This window comes from Convolutriloba macropyga, chromosome 3 (assembly GCF_964194025.1).
Source record: "Convolutriloba macropyga chromosome 3, txConMacr16.3, whole genome shotgun sequence".
NCBI lineage: Eukaryota > Metazoa > Xenacoelomorpha > Acoela > Convolutidae > Convolutriloba > Convolutriloba macropyga.
Window position 1 is genome coordinate 27,588,528 of NC_134470.1, and position 15,769 is coordinate 27,604,296.

Consider the following 15,769-nt stretch of genomic DNA (forward strand, 5'->3'; position numbering starts at 1 on the left):
AAAAATTGTAGCCTGCTGGCAGGTGTGCATGCGGTACTCAACGGTTTTATAGGCCGAGTTAATTTGTCTAAATAAAGATATTCCTGTCATTTAATTTCTCAGATGGTCCGTTGTTTCCATCGGTTTGATTCCTTACCGTGTACATATTCTGGTCTATCTACTGGTTTTGATAAGTCTTATCTAAGCACTTCCAATAACCTACCCGAATATCAAAAGAACGAAGAAACACAATACATACGTTCGCACCTTCTCAGCAATTTTGGCGATGGCCAGCGCAGTGAGTGGGGTATCCTCGGCAGGCTTTATCACCACACAACATCCTGCAGCCAATGCAGCTCCCGCTTTTCGGGTGATCATGGCCAGCGGAAAATTCCACTGAAACCAATAACAGTTAAAACGTTACCTCTACTTCATTAATTTCGGCCATTTCGCTCTCAAAGTATCGAGTGGGGAGGGGATGGAGCGACTCTATCAGTGATAGTGTGCATCGACTAGTCGGACAGCAATAGTATGCTCGCTAGCAATCGCTGTAATAAACCGGGCTTCAACGGTTTAGACCGTTTCTCTTGATTTTCTTTTGACTTTGACCGTACTCACTTCATTGTTTAATACAACGAGAGAAAGAATTGAAAATCCATTGAGTCGAAAACGTGAACGTCGTGACTTATGCAAAACCAAACGGAAGGTAAAGCAAATTTGAGAAAACGAAGCCGGACAAGTCCTGAATTACAATACAAAAAAACTTAAAGTAATGACCTATAAAATCAGAAAACAATTATGAAAAACTTTTTTTCTCAAAATCTAAGGTCGTGAAAATCATCGACACTAACAATACTTTGCGTAACGATTGGCGCAACGCATCCTTAGAATGCGTACACCAAACAACAACCGTGCCAACATAAATGAGAGGCAAAAGGGTGAAACAACAAATTTGGCAAAAATCAAAATCTTTTTGAAAGTTAGTGCCTTAGGAAAAAACAATTAAAAAACAGAATAACATAAAATTCTAGACTCAAAAAACATTTTTTAAAACCCCCATTAGGTGGACAAAAAAACACGGAATCAAGGCGAGATTCAAAATGTCACTAAAAAACTCAAAAAGAATTGGGAGCAAAGTCATTAAAAATAGCTATCAACTGAAGCCGATACAAACTGACTAACGTCAGATGAATTGCTCTCGAAGGACTGAAGAGGCAATCAATTTAGAAGAGGGTATAGACAACTTTTAGAGAACAAATAGTGCCAAAGTTATTAAAATCACTAGCTAAGAACCTGCATTAGGTTCATTTATGCCTCGTTAGGAGCGGATCAGACCCACCACTAACTCGACTAACTGATAATACAACAGAAATGAAAATATAGGCAAACAAAAAAAACTAAAAATTTTATGACAGCAATTGGTTTCAGAGTAATAAAAAGCATTAACTGCCGGTGCAGAGATTCCAGCAAACAAGCGAAATTACAGTACATGTGTAAACTTTTATTAGCACTCAGAGAAAAACACTGAACATAGAAGTCATTTACTGCACGTGAAATAAAACTTTCTATTCAAAAACTGAAATTTTAATCCAACACCAAATTCTCTCTCCACTTTAAAGGTAGTTTGAAAAAGTGCAGAAAACTAATGATAATTTCTCCCCGTTTACTATTCCATTGTGACTGAAACCACCACTCTATTTTGACGTCTCATTGACATTAAAAAGTTGAAACGAGAAAAGTTGAACAGATCTTAAAAAGACAGCGGACCAATACAATCCGAATCTTTGGAAGGTTAAGAACAAGGAGAGCGCTAAGTAATAAACCTTATAAGGCTGACGGCTGCTACTAATGACTAAATTGCTAAATTGTGTATAACTGAGCAAAAAATCGTTCTGGATGATAGGTCAAATTATTCCTGTGGAACCAGCCAAAATTTTAAACAATCCACTAACAACGGGCGGATTGACCTTTATCGACTGGCGCGCGGTTGGCTTCATAAATTGGCATAAGGGGAGGGGAGAGGAGGACGTGTTATCAATTTTATGCAAATAACAAAAATAAACGTAACCGACTAACGTCGGGCGAATTGCTCTCAAACGACCGGCGAGCGGTTGGCTTCAACAGCTAGCCACGGTTTATTATCCTCAGGGCACTACCTCTTTATCCCGTTTCTGAATACGAAAATCAAATGAGTCAGACGAAAAATCGGCCAAGCGAAAAATTGCATAAGACAAACAGGATTAATATATTTGCTACAAATTGCTTTTGAGAGCGATTAACAATGGTTTCCTAAAAGTGCCTGTTAGATCATTTTTGATAAAAAAAACATTTCAACTATAATTCATTGATAATGAGGATCAGAGATGGTGACATTACGCCACATAACAGCAGCTGAAGTCGGAGTCAACAAAGAGAGAGAGAGAGAGAGAGAGAGATAAAACGTGAACGAGAAAGAGAAGGAAAGGAACCGTAACCGAAAGAGAGAGAAGGAGACACGAATATCTTCCATGATTGGATTCGACACTGCAACTTCTAGTTTCCTATCCTTGAAAAAAATTGAAAAAGCAAAATTAAAAAAAGTTTTGGACTTCGCAATAAAAAAAATCAAAACCATTTTTTTCCCGACAGTTCTGCCAAGTAACCCATCTCCGAGACTTGAAAAGTTTCGTTGGCCAGTAATGGTCGTTAAACTCTGAAAAGGACAAAAAATATTGAAAAAAATTGGAAAAATTTGCAAATTTCAACAAACTCTTGCTAAAATTCAAGACATTAATATCTTAAGAATTACTTCATTGTCTCAAGAGACTATCCAGTATCCCTGTTTCAAGCCTGAAATAGTTTCACTGACTCAAAGATCCATACAATTGGAACATAAAAATTTTCCAAAAATTTGAAAAGTTAAAATTTTATCCAAATATTACTAAAACAGGAGTAAAAAAATGTTGATCACAAACACATTAACTCCAGAAACTATGCAGCAATTTATTATCAAACCTTGGAGGATGTCCCAGGGCCTCTGTTGCCGGAAAAAATTCAAAAACATGAAGAAAATTGCAAATATTTTAAAAAATTGCTTAAATTTGTGATATTAAAATCTTGAAGATCAATCCATTACATCTATAAACTATGCCATAACGTATTATCAAACCCTAGAGGACGTTCCGTGGCCCTTGAGAGTAGAGAAACCTAAAAAAAGACAACAAATTTCGAAAACTTTAAGAAAAATTGCAAGTTTTTTTTTTAAATGCTAAAACTTGTGATATTAAAAAGTTGAAAATTAACCCATGACAAACAAAAGATTTCAAGTATCTTATTATAAAACCCTAACTGAGGCTTTTTTGACCCTTGAGGCTCAAAAAATCTGAATAATGACCATAAGTGTTAAAAAATTGGAAAAGAGGCAAAAAATATCAAAAATAGGCATAAATTCGTGCTGTTAAACTCTTGCAGGACATTCCAATTAATCTAGAAATTACTCAGTAACCTATTTTCAAACCCTAGAGGAGGTTCCTTAACACCTAGGGCTGATAAAAACAAAAAAGATCAGAAGTTTTCAAAAAGCTTGAAAAAAATTGCAAAATAGTATAAATTTGCGTTTTTAGCAAGCGGTTGTTCGTTATTAGCTAGCCACGGGAGGGGGGTTCACCGGGGGTGGAGGGGGCGCAACACAGGGGTGGGGGGCAACACTGGGGTGGGGGCAATAGGGGGGTGTCAACAGTGGGGGTGTCTTCAGGCTCTAAGAACCGCCCTTCACACCATAAGTATAAGTCTCCAAAACAGTTTGAGCTGAGACAGAGCTGAAAGGCTCTAAGAGCACTTAATGCCCGCTGGGCGCTACCTGTTTATCCCGTTTTTGAGAACGAAAAGTCAAAAGCGGCAGACGAAAAATCGGTCAAGCGAAAAATCGCATAAAGGCCGACAGGACTAATATAATTGCTACAAACTTCGTTTGTGAGCAATTAATATATTAATCAAAGTTTTTATTCTTACTGGTGTTATGAGAGCAGACACCCCAACTGGCTGTCTGACGATCATGTACCTCGAGTCTCTCTTAACAGGGTGCAACATTGCATCCCCCCTGATCCGCTTGGCTTCTTCAGCAAACCATTCGAAGAAGGAGTTGCCATACTTCACTTCACCCCTGCTCTCTGCAATTGGTTTACCCTAAACATTTCCAACTGTTTTGACCAAATTGATCAAAGTCTGAACTAAAATAAGTCTGACACTATACTACTCTGCATTTTAACTTAACAACTCGCTAATTGCAATAACATTCTCTGCCAAAAAGGGTTGATAGCTAAAAAAATTACAATTTTTCCCGGAAGCTCTCATAGGTTAGACTAACCGATTCATATGTCATAATTTCAGCTAGCATCTCCGAGTTCTCATCGACCAAAGTCTTCATTTTGGTCAAAAATGCACTTCGCTCCTTAAGAGGAGTTTTGGCCCATCCATTCTGAGCACAAGACGCTGCCTTTATAGCCTCCTCTGTTTCCGTAGAGGTCATATCAGGAACAGCGGCTAGAGAATCGCCAGTAGCCGGGTCATAGACCTCAAAGGTTGCTTTGTTCTCAGCAGTAACCCATTTACCATTGATGTACGCCTTAAATAGAAACCCTTCGAAAGTAGACAAAATTTTCAAGATGAAAACTTAATAAGAAGACATTAAGAACTGATAACCGGTATTTTCTTCTTGGTTATGATTCTTTCAAAAATGTTGAATTATTAAAAATTTGTAGATTTCAGATAATAACACAATTTATTCCTTGCCTGCACGTATTCCTCTATATTCCACTTATCCCTTTGGATTTGAGCACTTCGGTGGAATCTTGTTCGGTACCAACCCAAATGCAAAATAAAAACTTTTAATATGGTATATAACAAGCTAAATCCGCACTGTCGAGAAGAACGTACATGAGATAAATTTATGCCTCATTTCAGCCATTATCTTAAAATATCGATCAGCGCTCAGTGGTTACTATAGAAACGAGATATTAAGAGTAGCCGAACGGTTGACACGGCATATTAATATGCACACACAATTTGATTTTGAAAACCCTTTAATGTTACACGGCGGCTGTCATTTAACGCTAGAACGATATATGTTGGACCGTTATAAGGAACAAGAGCCATATCATTTGAGTTAAAATTGCTCTACACACCATTGAATTGTGCTCAAACAGCTTCGGTGAACTTTTCATTTAAGAGCCTACGAGGACCTTTAGAGAGATATCAAGACTTCATTCCTTAGTTATTAACCACTTAATACTGTCCCTTTGCACAAAAGGTCAAGTTGTTCCAAATTTCGTTCAAGAACAATCAATAAGTTTATTGCTGAGTTTATTACCCTATTTTAACTACTATCAAAACCCGCGACACTGAGCGAAATTTGAATATCAAAAACTTAAAACGAGAACCCTATTGACGTAGAAAAAGATCTCAACTGCTCGACAATTTTCCTTCACAAAAAAGGGGAAATAGTTGATTACAAAACTAACGAACACAAAATGACTACTTTAAGTATTTTATAAGATTGAATGAAACAATCATGTTGGAGTCTTTGATCGGTTCAATTGCGTTAAATTTGTTGCATTATCAAAAATTTGTCTTCCTACTATTTAGGCGGTCGTTCATTGGGAATCAATAATTCATTTCTATAAATGGGTCAATTCCTTCCAAATTTCGGTATACTGCACAGCACTGTGAAGCCTAATTGTTGTGATAAAATTATTAATAGAAAAATTTGTTAAGTTTAGCACGAGTGTATTTCAGGGATGAGCCAGAGAGGGTGGGAGCAAGTTGTTCTCTCAAAGCCACTAAAAGAACACCCCAGAGTGTGAAGTAATTAGGTATAACCGGTCAGACATATGCCAGGAAAGGCTTCAACCCTAATATTCAATGCACCAGCCAAAACATTCGAATTTATCTTGAAAAGGCACCCCTTAAAGATAGAGACATCGTCAAAAGGCATAATATTGTGAATAACAGATTACCCCTCACCCCTGTAACAACTAAAAGCCATTGACAGCAGAGGAATTGATAGATATACTCTAACAGCATAAGGGACAAATCAAAGCATTGTATATAACTGGCGTTTCGGAACTCCTCAGCTATTCCATGCCTTGATAGATGAAGCAAACATTACTACAATTATTAGCGTGAAACGTCATCTCGTCCCAAAAAGGAAGAAAGGATCTAGCTATTATCAAGCTCATCTTTAAAAAATCGCCCGTACGTTTCGATCGAAATCAAGGTGTTAGAAACAGTGCTGCGCTTAAAACCAGCTTACATAGATCAGTACTTAAAGTAGGGTGCTTAATAAAAATGGTGATCAAAAGCCGCTCACCAAATTTAGGTTGTAATAGGATTTCAGTTCCTTTGGGCGGATTTTGAGGGTTCATTGCCTTGGAACAGTTCGTAAGGTAATTGGAATACGGTTACTGAACACTTCAGTTTGAATTGGTAGAATTTATCACCTGATTATCACTCGGTGAACTATCGATATTGTCAACTGCAACATACCCTGATTTTTTTAAATCTCTACCTACTTGTCAGAGGATGAAGGTTGATTCTCTTGGAAATGGAGTTGGAGGCCGTGAAGTCTATACAGTAAAAAGAATTTCAAGAATTGCTGTATATTGAAGCCCTCAATCAGAGATGGAGAACTTAACCGACAATATTAACAAAAATTTTTCATAGATCAGCTAGAAGATCACCACGCTGAAGATGAGTATGCTAGCAAAAGTATACCAGAGCTAAAATACTACGTACAATCATCTCTGACAAGTAACCCTCCGCATTCAAAAAAAAAACAAACGGAATACCAGCCCACTCAGTCCAATAGGTGAATTTCAAGAAAAATCAGATCTTTTAAAAGCAGTAGATGCGTGTTTCGAAAAGTCAGAGGAGAAGCGCATGCCTAAACGGCCCAAACAATGCGAAACGAAATCAAAGAAGCAATTAAGAATATTGTTGATGAAAAATTGAAAGATTTCGCCAGCCGAGTTGACCTAAGACAATCTTGAGAACAAAAAAACCAATATTTAAAACAATGTCAGAAACTCAGCTTCTCGAAACATACAACAGACGGGAAAATGTCAGAATAATTAGAATGATACCAAGTGATTTGAGAGAAACATACGATCAGGTCTCAGAATTAGCACAGGCAGCACGTGTCGAAGTGGAGGAATAGAACATCTCAATTACGCATCGCTTGCCTTCTAGAAAACCAGTAAAACCAAAAATAGTCCGCTTCACTCGACGACATAAGAAAATTGATTTACAGAAAAATACGAGAAATTTCCAAAGTTCGCGGGAATCATAATCTTTGAGGACTCAAGCAAAGCGAGGACGAATCGTATGCATCTGATGAAAAAAGATGAAAAGGGAAAGATATCTGATTTTTGGCTACGGGAAGGAACTCTTTTTCAAATGGATTAATGACAATCGAGTCAAAAGAATTAAGTCTAATCGAGGGCGGAATATTTTTTAAATTACTCTTATCAAACCGTCGCAAACTGTTTTTTCATCTCGGATATTCTATTTCGAATATTGGCAAAGAGCAAGCAAAGGTCGCGGACAAAAACTTACAACGCTTCGAAGGAACCAACACTTGGAAGTTAACATGGTGCAAAAACCTTTCTTTAATAATCCGAAACATCCTCTAAATTCTAATTTACGTCGAAATAGGGCTTATAAATAACTGCACTGAACGTTAATGTAAGGTCCCGTAGAAAAAATTAGGTATGTGCTTAGTGTGGATTGTCAAGCGCACTGCCTTTGTCTAACGGAAACTTGGTTATCGGAAAACGATGAAACGAAAAAATATCTTGTTAATGGTCACCCATATAAAGAAAAAAGAAACCGGGATTATGATATAGAGCAGCAAAAATTGCTCTATAAACAGAAAACTACCCAAAAAATTTGAGTTCTTGTTTTCAGAAGGTAAAAAAGGTGAATTTAACGTAGTTAGCTGTTATTTACAATAAACCTAGGACTAATGACTTTTCAACATTTTGAATACCTTTCTCAAAAAAATCCTTAATTATAACACCAATTCTTTTACGGTGACATCATAATAGACACCCAAAAGGACAATCAGTTAGTGAAATTTAAAATATAATTTTGACAAATAATTTCAAAACTTTCTTCGGTCAACCACCACGGATTGCGAAAAGTTCAAATTCATGTATCGAATATTTCATTTAAAAAACTTGACGCCAGAAATTGAAGCACTTGAGCACCAAAAACATAGTAACAAAGATGTGTCGTTAAGTTGTGAAAATTTCAGTAAACAAATTTTAAGAAGTCACCGACTTATTTGCTCAAATGAAACCAATTAAAGAATGTATAACCAATCCGCGCTGGTTCAACCATAACGAAAATTATTTAAGGAACAAGAGGAATAAAATCCACAAAAAATGGAAATCAGATAAAAAATAATCTCAGTGCATTGGAAAATTTCGAAGCTTGTCGATCGAAAATGGAAACAAAAAACGAATTAAAAAAAGCAATTTTATCTGGAAAACTTGAAAACTTGCATTGGTAACTTCAGACAAACCAACAAACTTCGCGATGAAGTAAAAGGGTAGAGAGTATGTAATAAGAACGTGCCAGTTCTCGAGGCATGTTATGAATTAATCCGACAAATGAAACAAATGCAGAAGTTTAGCTTCATGTGCTTAGTCTGGATTGTCAACCAGAATGCCTTTGTCTAACGGAAACTTGGTCATCGGAAAACAATGAAGCAAAAAACTATCTTGCTACTGGACATTCACATAAAGACAAAATAAACCGCATTAAACCAGGATTATGATACAGAGCAGCTAAAAGCGAAAAGTGCTATGAGAAGAAAAATATCCATACAATTTGAGTGCTTGTTTTCAGAAGAGTCAAAAGATGAAATTCACTTAGTTAGCTGTTATTTACAACAAACCTAGGACTTATGAATTTTCTTAAAGCTTTGGATACCTTTCGCAAAAAAATCTCCACAATTATAACACCATTTTCTATACGGTTACATCAACAGACACCCAAAAGGACAATCAGTTAGTGAAATTTGAAATGTATTTTTGGCAAATAATTATAAAATTTCTTCGATCAACCACCACGGTTTGTAAAAGGTTCAAACGCATGTATCCATAAACTATATACCAAAACTTGACGCCAGAAATTGAAGTACTTGAGCACCAAAAAATAAGTAAAAAAAGATGTGTTGTTAAGGTTTGAAAATTTCAGTAAACAAATTTTAAGAAGTCACCGACTTATTTGCTCAAATGAAACCAATTAAAGAATGTAAAACCAATCCGCGCTCGTTCAACCATAACGAAAATAATTTAAGGAACAAGAGGAATAAAATCCACAAAAAATGGAAATCAGATAAAAATAATCTCAGTGCATTGGAAAATTTCGAAGCTTGTCGATCGAAAATGGAAACAGAAAACGAATTAAAAAAGCAATTTTATCTGGAAAACTTGAAAACTTGCATTGACAAATTCAGACAAACCAACAAACTTCGCGATGAAGTAAAAGGGTAGGGAGTATGTAATAAGAACGTGCCAGTTCTCGAGGCATGTTATGAATTAATCCGACAAATGAAACAAATGCAAAAGTTCAGCTTCATATGCTTAGTCTGGATTGTCAAACAGAATGCCTTTGTCTAACGGAACTTGGTCATCGGAAAACAATGAAGCAAAAAACTATCTTGCTACTGGTCATTCATATAAAGAAAAAATAAACCGCATTAAACCAGGATTATGATACAGAGCAGCTAAAAGCGAAAAGTGCTATGAGAAGAAAAATATCCATACAATTTGAGTGCTTGTTTTCAGAAGAGTCAAAAGATGAAATTCACTTAGTTAGCTGTTATTTACAACAAACCTAGGACTTATGAGTTTTCTTAAAGCTTTGGATACCTTTCGCAAAAAAATATCCACAATTATAACACCATTTTTTATACGGTTACATCAACAGACACCCAAAAGGACAATCAGTTAGTGAAATTTGAAATGCATTTTTGGCAAATAATTATAAAATTTCTTCGATCAACCACCACGGTTTGTAAAAAGTTCAAATGCATGTATCCATAAAACTATATACCAAAACTTGACGCCAGAAATTGAAGTACTTGAGCACCAAAAAATAAGTAATAAAGATGTGTTGTTAAGGTTTGAAAATTTCAGTAAACAAATTTTAAGAAGTCACCGACTTATTTGCTCAAATGAAACCAATTAAAGAATGTAAAATCAATCCGCGCTGGTTCAACCATAACGAAAATAATTTAAGGAACAAGAGGAATAAAATCCACAAAAAATGGAAATCAGATAAAAATAATCTCAGTGCATTGGAAAATTTCGAAGCTTGTCGATCGAAAATGGAAACAGAAAACGAATTAAAAAGCAATTTTATCTGGAAAACTTGAAAACTTGCATTGACAAATTCAGACAAACCAACAAACTTCGCGATGAAGTAAAAGGGTAGAGAGTATGTAATAAGAACGTGCCAGTTCTCGAGGCATGTTATGAATTAATCCGACAAATGAAACAAATGCAAAAGTTTAGCTTCATATGCTTAGTCTGGATTGTCAAACAGAATGCCTTTGTCTAACGGAAACTTGGTCATCGGAAAACAATGAAGCAAAAAACTATCTTGCTACTGGTCATTCATATAAAGAAAAAATAAACCGCATTAAACCAGGATTATGATACAGAGCAGCTAAAAGCGAAAAGTGCTATGAGAAGAAAAATATCCATAGAATTTGAGTGCTTGTTTTCAGAAGAGTCAAAAGATGAAATTCACTTAGTTAGCTGTTATTTACAACAAACCTAGGACTTATGAGTTTTCTTAAAGCTTTGGATACCTTTCGCAAAAAAATCTCCACAATTATAACACCATTTTTTATACGGTTACATCAACAGACACCCAAAAGGACAATCAGTTAGTGAAATTTGAAATGTATTTTTGGCAAATAATTATAAAATTTCTTCGATCAACCACCACGGTTTGTAAAAAGTTCAAATGCATGTATCCATAAAACTATATACCAAAACTTGACGCCAGAAATTGAAGTACTTGAGCACCAAAAAATAAGTAATAAAGATGTGTTGTTAAGGTTTGAAAATTTCAGTAAACAAATTTTAAGAAGTCACCGACTTATTTGCTCAAATGAAACCAATTAAAGAATGTAAAATCAATCCGCGCTGGTTCAACCATAACGAAAATAATTTAAGGAACAAGAGGAATAAAATCCACAAAAAATGGAAATCAGATAAAAATAATCTCAGTGCATTGGAAAATTTCGAAGCTTGTCGATCGAAAATGGAAACAGAAAACGAATTAAAAAGCAATTTTATCTGGAAAACTTGAAAACTTGCATTGACAAATTCAGACAAACCAACAAACTTCGCGATGAAGTAAAAGGGTAGAGAGTATGTAATAAGAACGTGCCAGTTCTCGAGGCATGTTATGAATTAATCCGACAAATGAAACAAATGCAAAAGTTTAGCTTCATATGCTTAGTCTGGATTGTCAAACAGAATGCCTTTGTCTAACGGAAACTTGGTCATCGGAAAACAATGAAGCAAAAAACTATCTTGCTACTGGTCATTCATATAAAGACAAAATAAGCCGCATTAAACCAGGATTATGATACAGAGCAGCTAAAAGCGAAAAGCGCTATGAGAAGAAAAATATCCATAGAATTTGAGTGCTTGTTTTCAGAAGAGTCAAAAGATGAAATTCACTTAGTTAGCTGTTATTTACAACAAACCTAGGACTTATGAGTTTTCTTAAAGCTTTGGATACCTTTCGCAAAAAAATCTCCACAATTATAACACCATTTTCTATACGGTAACATCAACAGACACCCAAAAGGACAATCAGTTAGTGAAATTTGAAATGTATTTTTGGCAAATAATTATAAAATTTCTTCGATCAACCACCACGGTTTGTAAAAAGTTCAAATGCATGTATCCATAAAACTATATACCAAAACTTGACGCCAGAAATTGAAGTACTTGAGCACCAAAAAATAAGTAATAAAGATGTGTTGTTAAGGTTTGAAAATTTCAGTAAACAAATTTTAAGAAGTCACCGACTTATTTGCTCAAATGAAACCAATTAAAGCATGTAAAACCAATCCGCGCTGGTTCAACCATAACGAAAATAATTTAAGGAACAAGAGGAATAAAATCCACAAAAAATGGAAATCAGATAAAAATAATCTCAGTGCATTGGAAAATTTCGAAGCTTGTCGATCGAAAATGGAAACAGAAAACGAATTAAAAAAGCAATTTTATCTGGAAAACTTGAAAACTTGCATTGGTAAATTCAGACAAACCAACAAACTTCGCGATGAAGTAAAAGGGTAGGGAGTATGTAATAAGAACGTGCCAGTTCTCGAGGCATGTTATAAATTAATCCGACAAATGAAACAAATGCAAAAGTTAAGCTTCATATGCTTAGTCTGGATTGTCAACCAGAATGCCTTTGTCTAACGGAAACTTGGTCATCGGAAAACAATGAAGCAAAAAACTATCTTGCAACTGGTCATTCTTATAAAGACAAAATAAACCGCATTAAACCAGGATTATGATACAGAGCAGCTAAAAGCGAAAATTTCTATGAGAAGAAAAATATCCATACAATTTGTGTGCTTGTTTTAAGAAGGGTCAAAAGATGAAATTCACTTGGTCAGCTGTTATTTACAACAAACCTAGGACTAATGAGTTTTCTTAAAGCTTTGGATACCTTTCGCAAAAAAATCTCCACAATTATAACACCATTTTCTATACGGTTACATCAACAGACACCCAAAAGGACAATCAGTTAGTGAAATTTGAAATGTATTTTTGGCAAATAATTATAAAATTTCTTCGATCAACCACCACGGTTTGTAAAAAGTTCAAATGCATGTATCCATAAAATTATATACCGAAACTTGACGCCAGAAATTGAAGTACTTGAGCACCAAAAAATAAGTAATAAAGATGTGTTGTTAAGGTTTGAAAATTTCAGTAAAAACTTTTTAAGAAGTCACCGACTTATTTGCTCAAATGAAACCAATTAAAGACTGTAAAACCAATCCGCGCTGGTTCAACCATAACGAAAATAAATTAAGGAACAAGAGGAGTAAAATCCACAAAAAATGGAAATCAGATAAAAATAATCTCAGTGCATTGGAAAATTTCGAAGCTTGTCGATCGAAAATGGAAACAGAAAACGAATTAAAAAAGCAATTTTATCTGGAAAACTTGAAAACTTGCATTGGTAAATTCAGACAAACCAAAAAACTTCGCGATGAAGCAAAAGGGTAGGGAGTATGTAATAAGAACGTGCCAGTTCTCGAGGCATGTTATGAATTAATCCGACAAATGAAACAAATGCAAAAGTTTAGCTTGATATGCTTAGTCTGGATTGTCAACCAGAATGCCTTTGTCTAACGGAAACTTGGTCATCGGAAAACAATGAAGCAAAAACTATCTTGCAACTGGTCATTCTTATAAAGAGAAAATAAACCGCATTAAACCAGGATTATGATACAGAGCAGCTAAAAGCGAAAAGTGCTATGAGAAGAAAAATATCCATACAATTTGTGTGCTTGTTTTCAGAAGGGTCAAAAGATGAAATTCACTTAGTTAGCTGTTATTTACAACAAACCTAGGACTAATGAGTTTTCCTAAAGCTTTGGATGCCTTTCGCAAAAAAATCTCCACAATTATAACACCATTTTCTATACGGTTACATCAACATAGACACCCAAAAGGACAATCAGTTAGTGAAATTTAAAATGTATTTTTGGCAAATAATTATAAAATTTCTTCGATCAACCACCACGGTTTGTAAAAAGTTCAAATGCATGTATCCATAAATTTACATACCAAAACTTGACGCCAGAAATTGAAGTATTTGAGCACCAAAAAATAAGTAATAAAGATGTGTTGTTAAGGTTTGAAAATTTCAGTAAAAAATTAATAAGAAGTCACCGACTTATTTGCTGAAATGAAACCAATTAAAGATTGTAAAACTAATCCGAGCTGGTTCAACCATAACGAAAATAATTTAAGGAACAAGAGGAATAAAATCCACGAAAAAATGGAAGCCAGATAAATATAACCTCAGTGTACTGGAAAATTTCGAAGCTTGTCAATCGAAAATGGAAACAAAAACCGAATGGAATAAAAAGTAATTTTATCTGGAAAACTTGAAACCTTGCATTGGTAACTTCAGACAAACCAACAAATTTCGCGATGAAGTGAAAGGGTTGGGAATAGGTAATAAGAACGTGCCAGTTCCCGAGGCATGTTATGAATTAATCCGACAAATGAAACAAATGCAAAAGTTTAGCTTCATGTGCTTAGTCTGGATTGTCAACCAGAATGCCTTTGTCTAACGGAAACTTGTTCATCGGAAAACAATGAATCGGAAAACAAAGCAAAAAACTATCTTGCTACTGGTCATTCATATAAAGACAAAATAAACCGCATTAAACCAGGATTATGATACAGAGCAGCTAAAAGTGCTATGAGAAGAAAAATATTCACACAATTTGAGTGCTTGTTCTCAGAAGGGACAAAAGGTGAAATTAACTTAGTTAGCTGTTATTTACAACAAACCTAGGACTAATGAGTTTTCTTAAAGCTTTGGATACCTTTCGCAAAAACATCAACACAATTATAACACCATTTTCTATACGGTTACATCAACATAGACACCCAAAAGGACAATCAGTTAGTCAAATTTGAAATATAATTTGGGCAAATAATTTCAAAATTTCTTCGATCAACCACCACGGTTTGTAAAAAGTTCAAATGCATGTATCCATAAATTTACATACCAAAACTTGACGCCAGAAATTGAAGTACTTGAGCACCAAAAAATAAGTAATAAAGATGTGTTGTTAAGGTTTGAAAATTTCAGTAAAAAATTATTAAGAAGTCACCGACTTATTTGCTGAAATGAAACCAATTAAAGATTGTAAAACTAATCCGAGCTGGTTCAACCATAACGAAAATAATTTAAGGAACAAGAGGAATAAAATCCACGAAAAAATGGAAGCCAGATAAATATAACCTCAGTGTACTGGAAAATTTCGAAGCTTGTCAATCGAAAATGGAAACAAAAACCGAATGGAATAAAAAGTAATTTTATCTGGAAAACTTGAAACCTTGCATTGGTAACTTCAGACAAACCAACAAATTTCGCGATGAAGTGAAAGGGTTGGGAATAGGTAATAAGAACGTGCCAGTTCCCGAGGCATGTTATGAATTAATCCGACAAATGAAACAAATGCAAAAGTTTAGCTTCATGTGCTTAGTCTGGATTGTCAACCAGAATGCCTTTGTCTAACGGAAACTTGTTCATCGGAAAACAATGAATCGGAAAACAAAGCAAAAAACTATCTTGCTACTGGTCATTCATATAAAGACAAAATAAACCGCATTAAACCAGGATTATGATACAGAGCAGCTAAAAGTGCTATGAGAAGAAAAATATCCACACAATTTGAGTGCTTGTTCTCAGAAAGGACAAAAGGTGAAATTAACTTAGTTAGCTGTTTTTTACAACAAACCTAGGACTAATGAGTTTTCTTAAAGCTTTGGATACCTTTCACAAAAAAATCTCCACAATTATAACACCATTTTTTATACGGTTAAATCAACATAGACACCCAAAAAGACAATCAGTTAGTGAAATTTGAAATGTAATTTTGGCAAATAATTTCAAACTTTCTTCGATCAACCACCACAGTTTGCGAAAAGTTCAAATGCATGTATCCATAAGTTTATATACC

General features: G+C 35.0%; 1 protein-coding gene across 1 annotated transcript in view; it reads right to left on the bottom strand.

The window, feature by feature from the left end:
* The window catches only part of LOC142336121 (glutarate-semialdehyde dehydrogenase-like), a 137,052-nt gene that overhangs the window by 93,200 nt on the left and 28,083 nt on the right, over positions 1-15,769 (bottom strand). The window contains exons 3-5 of the mRNA XM_075384672.1: positions 4,325-4,582; positions 3,970-4,143; positions 247-375 (exon numbers count right to left, since the gene is read on the bottom strand). Of these exons, the coding sequence (XP_075240787.1) occupies positions 247-375; positions 3,970-4,143; positions 4,325-4,582 (561 nt within the window). The remainder of the gene's footprint in view (positions 1-246; positions 376-3,969; positions 4,144-4,324; positions 4,583-15,769) is intronic.